The sequence below is a fragment of the Amblyomma mixtum genome, chromosome 3, assembly GCF_055824585.1.
Source record: "Amblyomma mixtum isolate Tamu chromosome 3, ASM5582458v1, whole genome shotgun sequence".
Taxonomy (NCBI): domain Eukaryota; kingdom Metazoa; phylum Arthropoda; class Arachnida; order Ixodida; family Ixodidae; genus Amblyomma; species Amblyomma mixtum.
Window position 1 is genome coordinate 61,260,024 of NC_143014.1, and position 13,747 is coordinate 61,273,770.

At 50.3% G+C, this 13,747-nt stretch overlaps 1 protein-coding gene across 4 annotated transcripts in view; it reads left to right on the plus strand.

Annotated features, from left to right (window-relative positions):
• Positions 1–13,747, plus strand: part of LOC149350375 (puratrophin-1-like) — a 525,363-nt gene that overhangs the window by 227,433 nt on the left and 284,183 nt on the right. For all 4 annotated transcript variants that reach the window (XM_089579386.1, XM_089579388.1, XM_089579387.1 and 1 more), the window contains one exon: positions 1,071–1,262. In XM_089579386.1, the coding sequence (XP_089435512.1) occupies positions 1,071–1,262 (192 nt within the window). The remainder of the gene's footprint in view (positions 1–1,070; positions 1,263–13,747) is intronic.

Consider the following 13,747-nt stretch of genomic DNA (forward strand, 5'->3'; position numbering starts at 1 on the left):
TTCCTAGATAGCACATAAACGAATTTAACCCTCCCTGATGAATAATTACGGAATTTCTGTTGGGTCCTGATATCTATATCTACGTCATGAGTCGACAGTGTTTCTAGGATGTCAATTGTATTTCTTTTGACTCTGTATTGTAAGAAGTCATCATGTAAGAAGTCATTACGTAAGCAATTCAGCTTATTTCACGGCTTTTGAAAACGCTAATGCGCTCAGAATACGTGAAGGAAACACATGCGTTCCAGAGCTACACCGGCGGTCGCGTGAAACGCTGAGGCGCAGATCTTAAAAACTGTTTTCTGCGTTAATATATTTTTGCATGCTTGGCTTAAAATGGCTGCACGTTGCTTATCGTAAGGGATTTAAAATGTAAGTTTCCGCCGTTCGCAGCACATTATATCCCAGCAGTGACACAGAGACCGACAAAAAACAAGTTGCGTAAACTTTTGTGTACACCGTGACTGAAGGGGATACGTGCTAGTACAATTGTGAGACATTCCAGCGGCTAAAAAAGACACGGATTAAGGTAGACGAGACAGGACGAACGCCGGACTCTACCTTCGTCCGTGTCTTTTTTAGCCGCTGGAATGTCTCACAATTGTACTAGCAACCAACTAGCCCAGCTTTCTACGCTTAATGGCATATACGTATACGTGGCCAGCCGATGCAGGGGCACCTGTCAGTCACGAACTGAGCTCGCGTATAAACGCGTTGTCAATGTGCCGCGCTGCATTTGCGTGCACTGATAAGGTTTTATGTAAACTCTTCTCTTGAAATGTCGTTTGTAAGCTGAAACTCTGTGGTCCCAAAAGCATGCTGTTGCGTAAAAAAAAAAGAAAAAAAAAGAGGTAGAGGGGAGGGGCATATTCAGTGGTCGATCTAAAGCGTCTCATGCACATTGTGTCGAGAGTTGCGCATATACTGCTGACGGACCACTTCTTATGGGCAAAAACTTTGGGTCGCTGTGGCCTTACCTGTTCTCTGCAACAATTAACGGAGAGTGTTGGTGCTGTTGTAGCGTCCAGTGGGGTTGCAGGCGACTTAACCGTTTCCCTCTGCCCTCGCAGCGTGCCCAGGACGTGGGTCGCGTGACTACGGAAGTGCTGTCCTCGCTGTACGAGCCGTTCGCCTCCGTCCGGCCTGTACTGCTTCGGCAAGCGGCCGAAGTCTGCTCGTGCAAGTATTTCGGCGACGTGCACCGGTTCAGGAGCCACTTCTTGGAGCCCGTCGCCCATCTGCTACAGCTCGTGAAAACTGAGGTCAGTGAACGCATCTCTTGGAATCGCGTTTGCACAAGAGTCGACTGGTCCATCCGTCCGCATTATACCGGTAGTGTTAAGTGGTGTTTTGAGCTCACTTTCATGATTACTATGCCCGTAAGCGTCTTTAAAGGCAAAAAAAAAAAAAAAACGCCAAAAACTTTGTGTCTGTACCCCTATAACAGTAGATTAATTACGACTTACATCAAGATGAGAGCTCCTGCACGGAGACGATGCAGTGTTCTCATCTTCATCTGCGGTTAACTGCGGGTGTGAAATACTGCGCATGTCGCTCTTTATTTTCCAGTACAGGTCGGGTGGGCTCTTCGAACAAGCTCAGCGCCTCCTTTTCTCTCTTTTTTTGCTGTTTTGTGAAAGCAGGCGAAAGTGGCGCATGTCTACTTCTCGTGCATTTGAACTTAAAGCGCTCCAACGGCATTCGATGCATTACACGTGAACGCGTTTAAAACACGCCGTGCATTCCCCGCGCATACGCAGGTGCAGAGCTTGAAATGAAGTGCGGCCTTCCTTTCGGATGACAAAGTGGGGCGTTTTGCGCGTGAGCGAGTCCTTGGTCAGAGCTAAAAAGAAACACACAACCAAACATGTGTGCACATTAACAATAACAGTGGAACATATCGACCGGTCTGATCGATAGGTACCGAAGCGTTTTCAATGCCGGGTCCTGGGAAGGTATCTTCGAGGTCCCCTCTGTGTATCCCCCGAAACTCATCGCAAGACGCAAATGCCGAGGGGTCCCCGAGATAAACGAGCTCGATTCGGTATTCGGCTGTTGTTGGACAAGCCAGCAGCTACAGGCGCTGATCTTCGGGCCGTTACTAGGCCAGATAACACATTTCTGCGCGTGCCAGATTGGCATAGTTCACAACGAGCACCCTTTCCAGCAGCGGTCGTGGACGAGATCGAAATGCGCTGTCCTTTGGTTATTGTTGCTGCTACGTTCTCGCTGCCCGGTTGGCACGGGCGTGCGCGCGGCGGTCCCACGGCGATCCTTCTTGGAGGAAGGCCTGCGCGCAGAACTGGGCCGGGTCTCATTTCGCGGCCGGTTTTTTTTTTTTTTTGCTTACCGCGTCTCCCAGCGTGAGTTGTCGTTATGCAACAATTATATCGGCCACCCTTCCAAAGAACGAAACAAAAAAAAACGATCCTTTTCTTTCTTCTTTTTTACTGGCAGCGACTCCGGGGCTGAATATAGCTCGCAGCGCCGCACCTTTATTGACGTCCAGCGGTTTTCTTCTGGAGGAATCGTGTTGCATTTTAAGCGCAGTCAGGCAGGAAATTGGAACCGCACCACGCGCGCCGAAGCAACTGCGGTCTTCACTTGGTCGCTGACTATACGGCGGCGGTGTTGCATCTGCGAATTACTAGTTTTCGGTCCAAAGGACAATAAGGAAAAATATAAAGCGTGGGTGAGAGATCTTGGCATAAAACAACGCGTAGGCGTAATGTCCTTCGTTTCTTCAATTTTTTCCTTTCCTGGCCAGTCTTGGCTTTGGCGGGGAAGAACTCGCGTCGTGCGTTTGAAAGCTGTGATGTATCGCTGATGGCGAAAATCTCACCACGAAAACTGAGGAGGTGGTAGCTTTCGTGACGGATGCGGAGAACAGATTTAAGGTGCCCGGGAAGTTCGGGTTACGTATACCTGTAGCTGGAGCGGTCTTCGCTGCAGCTGGCGCAGGGGTTACGCTCCCTCGCGTAATCTTCAGTGGAGGCTCGGCTGGTTCTGCTCATTAGTTTTACGCCGACGCTCGGCTAATCAGCGCCTAAGGTCGCTGATTACAATGAGGAAGCGGTGGTCCCTTTCTCACTTTCTTGCATCTCCGGCAGCGGCCGGTCCGCTGTGTTGGAACAGGGACCGGTGCATTTGTATAATTATAGACCCCGGGTACACGTTCGGTCAAGCTGCTCCCGTTTTGCCTTCTCTTTTCTCATCGTTTCGTATAATGCCTGGCGCCGTGTCGTCTAAGGAGACCGGTGTCCCGCTTCGCAGGATTGATCATCCTACTCCTCGCTGGACGCGGGCGTCTTCTGGCTCGCAACCGCGTGCCACTAATCAACTTCCTCGATTACTGCCGGCTTAGTGGCGCGCTTGCGGATATGGCGATTGAGGCTAGGTGCATGTCTTCCTTCGCGCCATTGTTCGGCACTTCCTATATACACGGTGTCATATCACTGCCGTATCGCCGCTGCAGTCCTTTCCAGCCTCCTGGCCGATTGCCCTGTTATTCATTACCGAAGCAGGAACTACCAAATCCTTAATGGAATAACGCTAAATATAAATTGCATTGCCCCCGCGCGTGTCGTTGTTTTCTGCCGAATGCCGACCAGCGCGTGGCCTAATTGAAATCGATACGCGGTTACGTCCTCGAATCGGACGCGGCAGTTTTATTCTTCTGCTGCGCAAGTGGCGTGGCGTGGCCGAGTTTCCTATTTTGCTTCTTTCTCTCTCTCGCAGAGAAAGTGGCGTGTTCTCTTCCAGGCTTTATTTTCTTTTGTTTTTTTGGCATTATGAGAACCAGTATTTGTTTCGAAGTCATAGTTTTGGCGGTGAAAACTTTTGGGCTGTTTTGTTGCTCAAAACTGGCTAAACTCGGAAAGCAAGGCGTAAGGCGCAAGCGACAAAAGCTGCTAGATGTTTCCTCTAGTAAATATGGAGTGTAAATGGCCTGGCATTAAGGTGTGTCGGTGTTGGCGCTGCCCTGTGCTGTGGACGCAAACGACACCCATAACGAACACTTTGATGAGATCACTATAATGCACGTAATCTGAAAATTCCGACGGTTTATGCACGTGCCTCGCATCGCTTTTTCAGCGACAGCTGTTGAGGCCACAATTCCCATTTATGCGGCGTCGGGTGTGTAGTTAGCGTAGACCAACAGGCGCAACGCGTCATGCTGGTTGGTCAAATTGAGTGACGTCACGCACGACTTCATGAAATGCGCCGCGCTGATTGGTCAGAATTTAGTGACGTCACACATGACGTCGTGGCAACACGCGTATTAGCCAGAATGCCAGCGACGTCGCACGTTCCGTCACGATCGAGACGTTCACTATTGCTTGATCGCCAGTAAAGCTAATGCTATGGTTGCGGCATAAGCGCAGACGACTTCCTACACCCGTACCCAGAGTTGCAAAACACCTGGCATCGGCATATCGCACCACCCAAGCTGTCGCTGAAATTCGCTTACCCCCAATTGTAAACATCATTACCGTATTTACCGGTTACCATTACCGTATTTCTTGTTCAGCAAAATCTTCTCGTGAGCACTGTCTGCGTACCAGATCAAAAAACAAACGTCAAAGAACAGCATCGCGTGAAACATGCACTGCTTGTCTTTTCGCTCCCACTATTTCTCTCTTGTGCCTGGCAGTCGTATGGAGCCCTCCAAGGTACTCCTCCGTTCAAGGTGCGTTTTTGCAGTTGAATTTGTAGTAGTGGTCATTCGAAGTGTCTTACAGCGCTTTGCGTATGAAAACCTAAATAAGGCAGAGGGTACACACGACGCCCGAGCTGCACCTCGGTCTCCTCAACAGCCGGAGAAGCATATGGAGCAAGTTCAGCGAACGTAGCACCCAGAGACGATAACAGCGTGGAATAAGCTTATATAGACTTCCGTCCGCGACGCATGTTCCGAGAAAGCAACTTGCTTTCTCCGAGATTGCTTCATTGTGCACAAAGTTCTGAGCCGGTGGAGTCGTGTGAACGATCGGTTCTGTGAGCGCGCTAGCCCTTGCGTAATCAAATGCGAACGAAGAAGCTTTGCAGGTCACAGGAAATGCAAAGTTGAAGTGCGGTTCAAAGAATAACTCTGCCGCGCTGCCATCAGAACACGAATGCAGTAAAATCGCAAGGTATTACATTGTACATGCATAAGTAATAGGGTTGTAATCTGCCCGTTTTGTTTAGCGCTTTTGTCGCCAAAACAGGTGTATACGCGTATCTCCACCTTGTAGCTACAGCGGAATTTCGGTCGTGCATTGCGCCAGCGTACAAATAAATGAAAACCTTGGTCCTCCTCTCCGCTCGAGCTGTTGCCTATGCCAAGCCCTCCGGCCGTAACCCCGCCTCATTCCCCTTTATTCATACGGCGCAGTAGCACGCCTACGCAGCCTCTTTTCCTGGCGCCTATGCACGTTTCCCCAGGCCGCGCGCCCTGCGCATTTTTTTTTTTTTCGCGTAATGAAGACCAGGCCTGGCGGCCATGCATGCGTCCGTATATTTCCGCTGCCCGAAGCGAGTTATATAAGCGCGCTTGTGCCTTCGGGCTGGCCTCGCTTAAGAGGAAAGGTAAGCTGCTTCGATCCACTTTTGAGGCGCTCACTTATAAAAACTGACGATTCATGGTTCGCGCTTGCATTTTTCTCTTCCTTCTCTGGCTTCGGCTACTTGGAAGACGTCGTGCCTTCTCATATTCTTTTTTTTTTCGTCCTCTCTCTCTCTACTCCAATATTTATCCGGAACTCAAGCCAAGGAAGCCAGCTGAATCTTGCCAGCCCGAATAAAATGGGCTCTGAGGTCCCCGTGTTTGTTGATACAGGCCTCGCCGGAAGGTGCCAGGGAGCGCGGCGCTTGTCTGCATCGCAAAAGGTTTTTGATTTTCGCATGTGCCCCCTCTTCCCAGCCTCGCCAGCTCCCTTTTCTGTCTTCCTGCCCCTTCCGCTCCTGCAGCCCGTTGCTGTGGCCTTAACCCCTCGCCTGCACCGAGCCCTGGGGCTTTGTGCTCTTCTTGCGCGTTCTTCGCGCCGACGGCCGAGCAGACGCTCAGGATGAATAAACGCGAAGCCATCGGGGTTTTACTGGCGGGGCACTGAAAACACAGACGTTTCTTTCGATTCCACTGCATGGAGTACGTCTCCATCGCGGTTTCTAGCGGCGGTGTGGAGCTGGTACGCTCAATGCCGTTTCGACCGTGAACCTGCAGAGTTTGCAAGTTGTGTGCTATGTATATATATACCTCGAGTCCATTGAGTGCAAAGTAAACGCGTGACCAGAATGAACGCAGCGCGGGTTAGTCCAAGCGAGAGAGGCCCTTAGAGGCTAGCTGCCAGCAAGGAAAGAATCGCGGAAATCGCGTTTCGCGTTCAGATAAAGCAGGCTTGTCAGTGACAAATGTTACATGTGCTTATCATATTGCTGGCATCCTTAAGCGGCGCCGACTGGTATCCGTTTATCGGATCAGATCTCTATTGTGGATGCTGCTAAGCGTGCCGACGCCTGTGTTAGGTCGGTGGCGCCGTTGTCGGCGGAATGCCGTGACTTATTCCAGCTTAGCAGCGGCCTGTGCGTAACGCAGACGCCAGTGGACGTGACTTCTGCATAGTTGCAGGCAACTACAACGGAGACGTTCCTGATCCCTTGGTGCCTGTTCCCTTCGGGCTTACTTTGTTGCAGCTATTTTAGCGACGGAGCACTAGCGGCAGTACGGAAGGAATTCCTCAAAACTGAACCGCACGGTGATCAATCTTTTACGGCAGGCACTAGCTGCCTCACCGAACCGCTAAAGTTATTTAGGGCACTATTAGCGATGCTTAAAGCACGCTGCTGTTCGGTTTCTTCGGTGGTTTTGGATTAATTCCAAGCCCCTGTGCAGCTATTTAGCCTTCACCGAAGTCTCAGCACGTGGTCGCCCCCATCGGAACCTGCGGGTTTCGCGCCGAGGTATAGAACGTGTGCCCTCGCGTACTCAGCAGAACGCCTATGTGAGCTTCCTGAGCATTTTCAGCTCCCCAGCTTTTTAGTAATATTAGGAGGCCTTCGACCAGATGGTCGCTCAGCCTCTCCTGTTGGACCGCAGTGGCGAAACGGACGAGAGTACGAGCTAGAAAAAAGGCACCACCGTCTGTGTAAGTTTCTTTAGAGAGCACTTCAACCACCGCGGGAATGCTGGGAAGATGTGGTTTCGTAATTTGCTTGTCTAGTTCCGGGCCGAAAACGTTGATCCTGCTTCGGAATCCGTTCTGCCTCGCGATTACTGCTCTGCCCGCAGAAATTATTCCAATAGCGCGTTTTTGACTTACTGAGTAAAGTTAACACAAGTGAAAGTCCGGTGCTGTATGGTTGGTATGGAAACTCTTGTAGCATTTCTTTGAGGTTTGCCTCGACAAGGGTTGTATTTTTACGGCTGAATCCGTGTTTCCCGTCCAACAATAGCCAAGCCAAACACGAAGCCACGTCTTCCCGGCATTCCTGTGCGTCTCCATGCTGGTTGAAGTGCAGCGCCACTTTTCCCTCTAGGTAATTGTGAGAAACGTTGCGTTAGCGTTTTATCTTCTCGTGCGCCAGTTTTCTGATCATTTAGCTATGGCGAACTCATCTATTCCTAAATTCTTGGCAGGTGGCCCGGCCGTCAGTCCGTTGTCTTGACTTACTCGCGCAAAATCGCTGTTGCTGCGAAGTCCTCTCTGCCCCTCCTCTGACGACGCGTGTCGCTCAGGAAAGTCGAGCGTGTATCGTTCGCGAGACGTCTAGAGCAAGCTGAGAAGTTTTCATAGAGAGCGATACTTGATCACGGACGCCTCTCAGCGCCAGAAATAACGAAATGAAAGCGGCTTCGCGGTTCACAATGGCGCCCTCTGTTTCGCATCCAGCGCCGGCAGCCTAAAAGAAGCCGACATCTCGAGCGCGTCGCCAGCGTAAGCCTCTTAGGGCACGAGCGCGCGTGGCGGTCGCGGCGGCGCATTTGGTATTGCTGCGTAGTAGCGCGACCGCCGTTTATATGGACAGTCTGCTGCAAACTGGGCTAACAACCATACTCGGCACCCAAGCTGCTATCTGACCTCGCGGGGGACCCTGATTGTGCTCGGCTGCCTGCCGAGTAACTGAAGAGCGCCGGGGTCGAATGTTGAGTCAGGCGGGAACCGACGCTGGAAGTCGCGGAGACTAGGCCACCGAGGAGCGCCGCTCAAAGCGCGCTCCTTGTCTGCCGCACCTCCTCGAGCACGGAGCCGGTGTCGTACCGAGCGGCAGCGGCTCTTGTGTCGCTTGCGGCGGGTGAACCTGGCAGTGTTCGGGCTATGCCTAATGGCGACAATGGAACTGTGAGGCACGCTGTAAGTGCCGCGTCATTACGTGTGTAACTGTTTTTGAAGCACGCCGCGTCCCCGACGGCAAGATACTTGAAAGAGGGTCACATTTGCGGGGCCCATGCTTTGAATTCAAAAATGCGCCCTTGTTAAACAAACACAAACAAGTGGAGCAGGTGCGAGATTTAGTCATGATTTATTTGCAAAAAGGGGGGGGGGGGGGGGGGAGGCTACGCATCATGGCGCCGAAATTGTAACATAAATACGAAGCCGTCTTCTTTTTACTGCTACCAACACCCTGCTATAGCGGTCATTAAGCTGCGCTGTTTTTGGTGTACAATACTAGACAGGGTTTATTTATTCACGACCGCGTGGACCTGCCAGTTTTACTCCGCTTTTTCGTGCGTTGGTATACAGTGTTTGTCAAACACTGTCTGTTCTCGCCTTCTAGAGCGTTGAGGGGATGAGACTGAAGCCCGCTTCAGCGCACAAGTCATTCCATATCTGTCAGTCACGAGCCGGCCAATGGCTGCGACCAAACAGCCATAGGCCCCTTGCCTTTGCGTGATTGGATCAGGCGCCGACTGAGCCGCCCGGTCGGTGACTTACGGCATTTTCGAAGCTTCGTTCGGCCTGCTCGATATAGCTGGACCCTGCTGCAGGTACTGAATGTAAAGTATGGAAAAGCAAGAAGTATTATCCGGGAGTGCATATTAAAAGGGATGGGAAAAGAAGTCGTAGGGTTCTAATGTAGTTAAACCGAGCATGTGTTTTTTGGTCTGGTTGGCTGGGGGCTTTGCTATACTGGGTCGTCGGCACGTTTGGCGGCGATGTTATACCCAGGTTAAGCTCTGATCGAGTTTAAGCTGATCTCCCATTGGCTGCAGCTTGCGCGGCGCTCCTCCGAATTAATCCGAGCTTACCCGAGTTACTCCGAGGCTTCGCACAAGATTATTGGTTGGGTTTGAGCGTGTCATGTGGTGCTTTCGCATCAAGAAACTCGCCGCCAACGGATGCGTCAAATGCCTCATTCATCACCTCGCGCCATGGTCCGACGAGAACAACCGATACGAGAGGGCAGTCTTCTTCGTCACGATCACGGTCACGATCAGGCGGGAAATAGTGCTAGACTTTCCCTAGGCGTTCCGGCTTCGCTTAGCTCTGAGGCAAGAATGATCAGTGTTCTTTGCGAAACGGCAGTGCATCATGTGGTTTCGCCGCGTCGGTCTACGACCCCCTTCATCGTGCGATTGTTACGCTCTGAGGATGTTGGCGTCTAGGGGCGAGGAGCAGATTACGCTGTCTTTGTTTCACGGCCTTGTTGCAGGACAGGCGGTGCAAGCAAAGCCAGTGCTTCCAGGTATTATGTCGATCAATTGGTTCCCTATTATTTTTGTCTGGCTTTACGGAAACATAAGCGAGATATCAGAATGTTTCGTGCTTCGACGAGCTGTAATTTGTATTTTGAAAAGCTACGTTTATGTCAATATCATCCCATCTGAAAAGTGTTGTGAACAAATGCATTTAATTTAGGCTGTGTTTTGCAGCAATAACGCCAATTGTTGCAGTTCTGATAGAAACATGTTCATATCGGCTGAATTTACTAACACGTGGTAATGTATGCTACGTCGGTGTTCAGATGACCTCCCTCCCCCCGTCTTGCGGTCGATGCTACGTTGGCCTAACTGGGCGGTGCATAAATGTAAACCTATGCGCCTACGAGAGCACCGACCGGCGGTTCGGGCATATGCATGAGGGAAGTATCCAGCAGATCATTGCAGATCATGTTCGACATTTTAAAGGGACACCTAGAACAACTCCATCTTAGTTTTATTCCTAGTAACAATCGATTGCATGACGTTAATGTTTTTCCGGGAGCTAAATACGTAATTACTGCTGAGGAAACTGTATTCAAAGATGAGACATTCCCCTTTGCGAGGTCAAAACCGGAAGGGACACCGTAATTACCGTTTGAAAGTGAATGGTTGTGTAGCTGAACCTCAGGGATCAGGGCCGAAGCACTGTCTTGACGTGCAGCAGTTTTCTTGCGAAAACCGGTCGGTCGTTTCTACACTTATATTTCATTTTTTCACCTTTTCCAACTAATTAAAGCTCTTTTTACAGCGCAATTAAGGCGCATCATTGTCATTAGAGAGCTGTAGTCTGTAGATACAGAACACCTTCACTTTGTCGCCAGTGTCCCTTTGAGAGCACTCTATTAATCCTCAGTTCGCCTAGGCAGGCTGCAAGGTAGATTTCAAAGGCCTTATTCACAAAGAGTCAGATAAATGTGTTAACAGCCCTGTAGTGCCACTCTAACATAAAGAGTTTTCTTGCCCGCAATATGCCTTTTTAGGAAAACAAAGCAGAAAAGGTGCCGGTTGCTCTCGGACGCGCAGGCAACCCTGTGCCTTTGGAATATTTGACGCAGTCCTCTGTCTTATTTTTCCGTCCGTCTAGTCCGTTTCGCGTTCACGTCTCTAGTGCTCTTCGCACAGGTTGAAATTGCACGCCGAGCGTGTAGCTGAGCGCTCTACCTCGTTTATTGCAATAATTAAATATAAGGTAGCGCCGCCGCGGTGGCTCAGTGGCTATGGTGCTCGGCTGCTGACCCGAAAGACGTGGGTTCGATCCCGGCCGCGGCGGCTGAATTTCTTTGGAGGAGAAATTCGAGGCCCGTGTACTGTGCGATGTCAGTGCACGTTAAAGAACACCAGGTGGTCGAAATTTCCGGAGCCCTCCACTACGGCGTCTCTCATAGCCTTAGTCGCTTTGGGACGTTAAAACCCCATAAAAAAAATATACAAGGTAGCGTAGCTGCCGGACCCTATCCTTCCCACCATATTTTAAAAAATGGGCTGGGTAAACGTCCTTGTGGTTACCGCAACGTGCCTGCGAAGATGAGCTGGTGAGCTTAGTATTACAGTGGCATGAACACGAGACTTCACGGATTCCCGTCCCAATGTCTCTTCCGATGGCAGCTAATGTACTATAGTTAGCTTAAGTCCAAATGCGATTCAATGTTACACAATATACGTGCTTTGAGCGTCGTTCCGAAAAACGGCTGTATGTTGTGGCGTAGTAAGACGGCTGTCGTTTCACCTCTCTGACTAGAACCTCCTCCTCTATGCACTCTGTCTTCTCATTCATCTAAGAAATAAATATTTCGGTTAGCGAGTTTGATGACATGTCTTCTTTGATTAAATGACGAAGCGCTCAACTTCTGCATCAAAATGCATGCATCCTGCTCTCGTGACTCGTCGGTCGCGCACATCACTGGGCTGGGACGATTGCTGCAGAACAGAAACAGTTGACGGCTCCAGAGATTTTATTGTTTGAAGCAATGCCCCGGTTTGCTCAAGATAGGCGACTGCTAGCTGTTACGACTTTTTACTTCGTTCACCCTCCCTGCACCAGCAGGCGAGAACGCTACGCACGCGCAGTACATCTACGCTCATTCCTGGAGATTTACAGCTGCGGTGTAACATGCTTAATTATATCATTTAGGCATGCTCTGATATATCATTCCGATATATCAAATTTTTTGCTCGCTTCTCTTTTCTGGCTGGAGAGGGGACATCAAGAGCGCAGAAATTTCGAACGTGGGGCTGTCCTTCGAAATCAAATATTTTTTTGCGACTTTGCGTTCCTGACTTCGGTGAAAAACTACGTTCGGTTTGTATTTCAAAGGTGGGCGTGACAGATTCTTGTGGTTTCACTGCCCTGCAAGTGCGTGCAGTACTCTTACTGAAGAGAATAGACGCCCTCTTTACTTACCACCGACAGGAAAACCGACTAGTGGCTGTCACGTTGTTTCGTTGTGCCGCCGAGTGCAAGCGGCGCTTAGCGAATGCCAAGACCAGTTCAGGTGTGCGCGCGAGTCTGTGCGGGTGTGCGAAACAGAGATGAGCGATTATAACCGAGGTTTAATGGAGTATCAATTTTAACGGAGTGCCAAACCCGGTAAAAGCCCTGTCCGCATGCACAGAACCAGTTCTCCGCTGCTAGTTTCCTCGTTCCCCAGTAGATGCCGCCGCCTGTCCATTCGGTTCGGCGCCTGTTCTCTCTGTATATCTTGTAATGATTGCATAACATAAAACTGAGCACGGGACAAGACACAGGAGAGAGGCAAACAGGACGAGCTTAGGCTAACAACCGATTTTTTGGAGTAAAACCCCTTTCCTTCAAAAGCAAAACGCATGCGAGAGAAACACTCGAAGCACCACACCCAACGAAATCATCTTATCAAACCAAGAAAGTGAAGCTCTTTCTTATACCGGTGTAGCGATGCCTCACTAACACACTTATCAGGCCCATAACTTACAAGTTGAGCTCGTCCTGTTTGCCTCTCTCCTGTGTCTTGCCCCTGCTCATTTTTATGTTTTGTAATCATGTCATACCAACTAGCCCCTCATCGCACACTCTTGGTATATCTTGTAATCCGAGCAGATGCCGCGGCCGGTCCTGTAGGCTTTCTTTTTGCACGATCGTGATCCCAGATGGCGCAGCGGTTGACGTCATCGACAGGGGAGAGAGCCTGAAGGTTTCAATGCGCAGTTTTATTTACTATCCCTTGCGCTAACCGAAAAGCAGAGAACGTTTCACAAGGACTTCGTACACCGAGCATGACGTTTCTACAAACCGTGTCAGTGGCTGCCTGCACACCATCTTCTTATGGGCGCTGCCATACTGAAGTGGTGCCATCTAGCTACTGGGTCGGTCACGAGTGCCATGCTGGCTTGGGCGGCTGGTCGCAACTGCGGTTGGCTCTGCAGGAGCAGCCGTGGGCTGTGCGGTGTGGTTGCATTATTTTTAGCGTTTCTTGGAAGCTGGCACAGCATTGAAGCCGTTACAGCTAGTGTAGTGCACACTTGTTCTCCATATTTTGTGCTTTCAAAATTATAATAGGCGGATACATTCTTGCTGAAGACAGATCTGAGACCCATATACACTGCAAAATAGCCACTCTGGGCTGAAATGCGTGGTTTCCAAGCTCAGCGCAGCATACGCAATGCCTGCCAGTCGTCCGTCGCCCAAGCCAGCGAGAGGAGGAAAGGTTGTCTCCCCTTCACCGCAGCTTCTTTCTTTCTCTCTCATGAAGACGGTTAATATTGCTTCACTCTTTTTCAAATTTAATTTCTTTATTTCTGCATTTATAAGGCACAGCCAGCGGAGGCGCAGAAAAAGCTGTCAGATACAGCTGGACAAAGCCGCAGCCCCCTTTCGCTTGGCAGCGATTTGACAGCAAGGCTTCTAAAACAAAGGTAATTGCTCAGCGTGATAACATGTATGCAATAATGGAGTATAGCCATGGGCGTCCGGAAAGGGGGGGAGGGGGGGGGGGCAAGGGCGGGCGGTTGCCCCCCCCCCCCCCTGGAATTATGGATATTATTTATGCACTAGTAGAAGACAACTACGCAGCTTGATTAGTAGGCTTACGT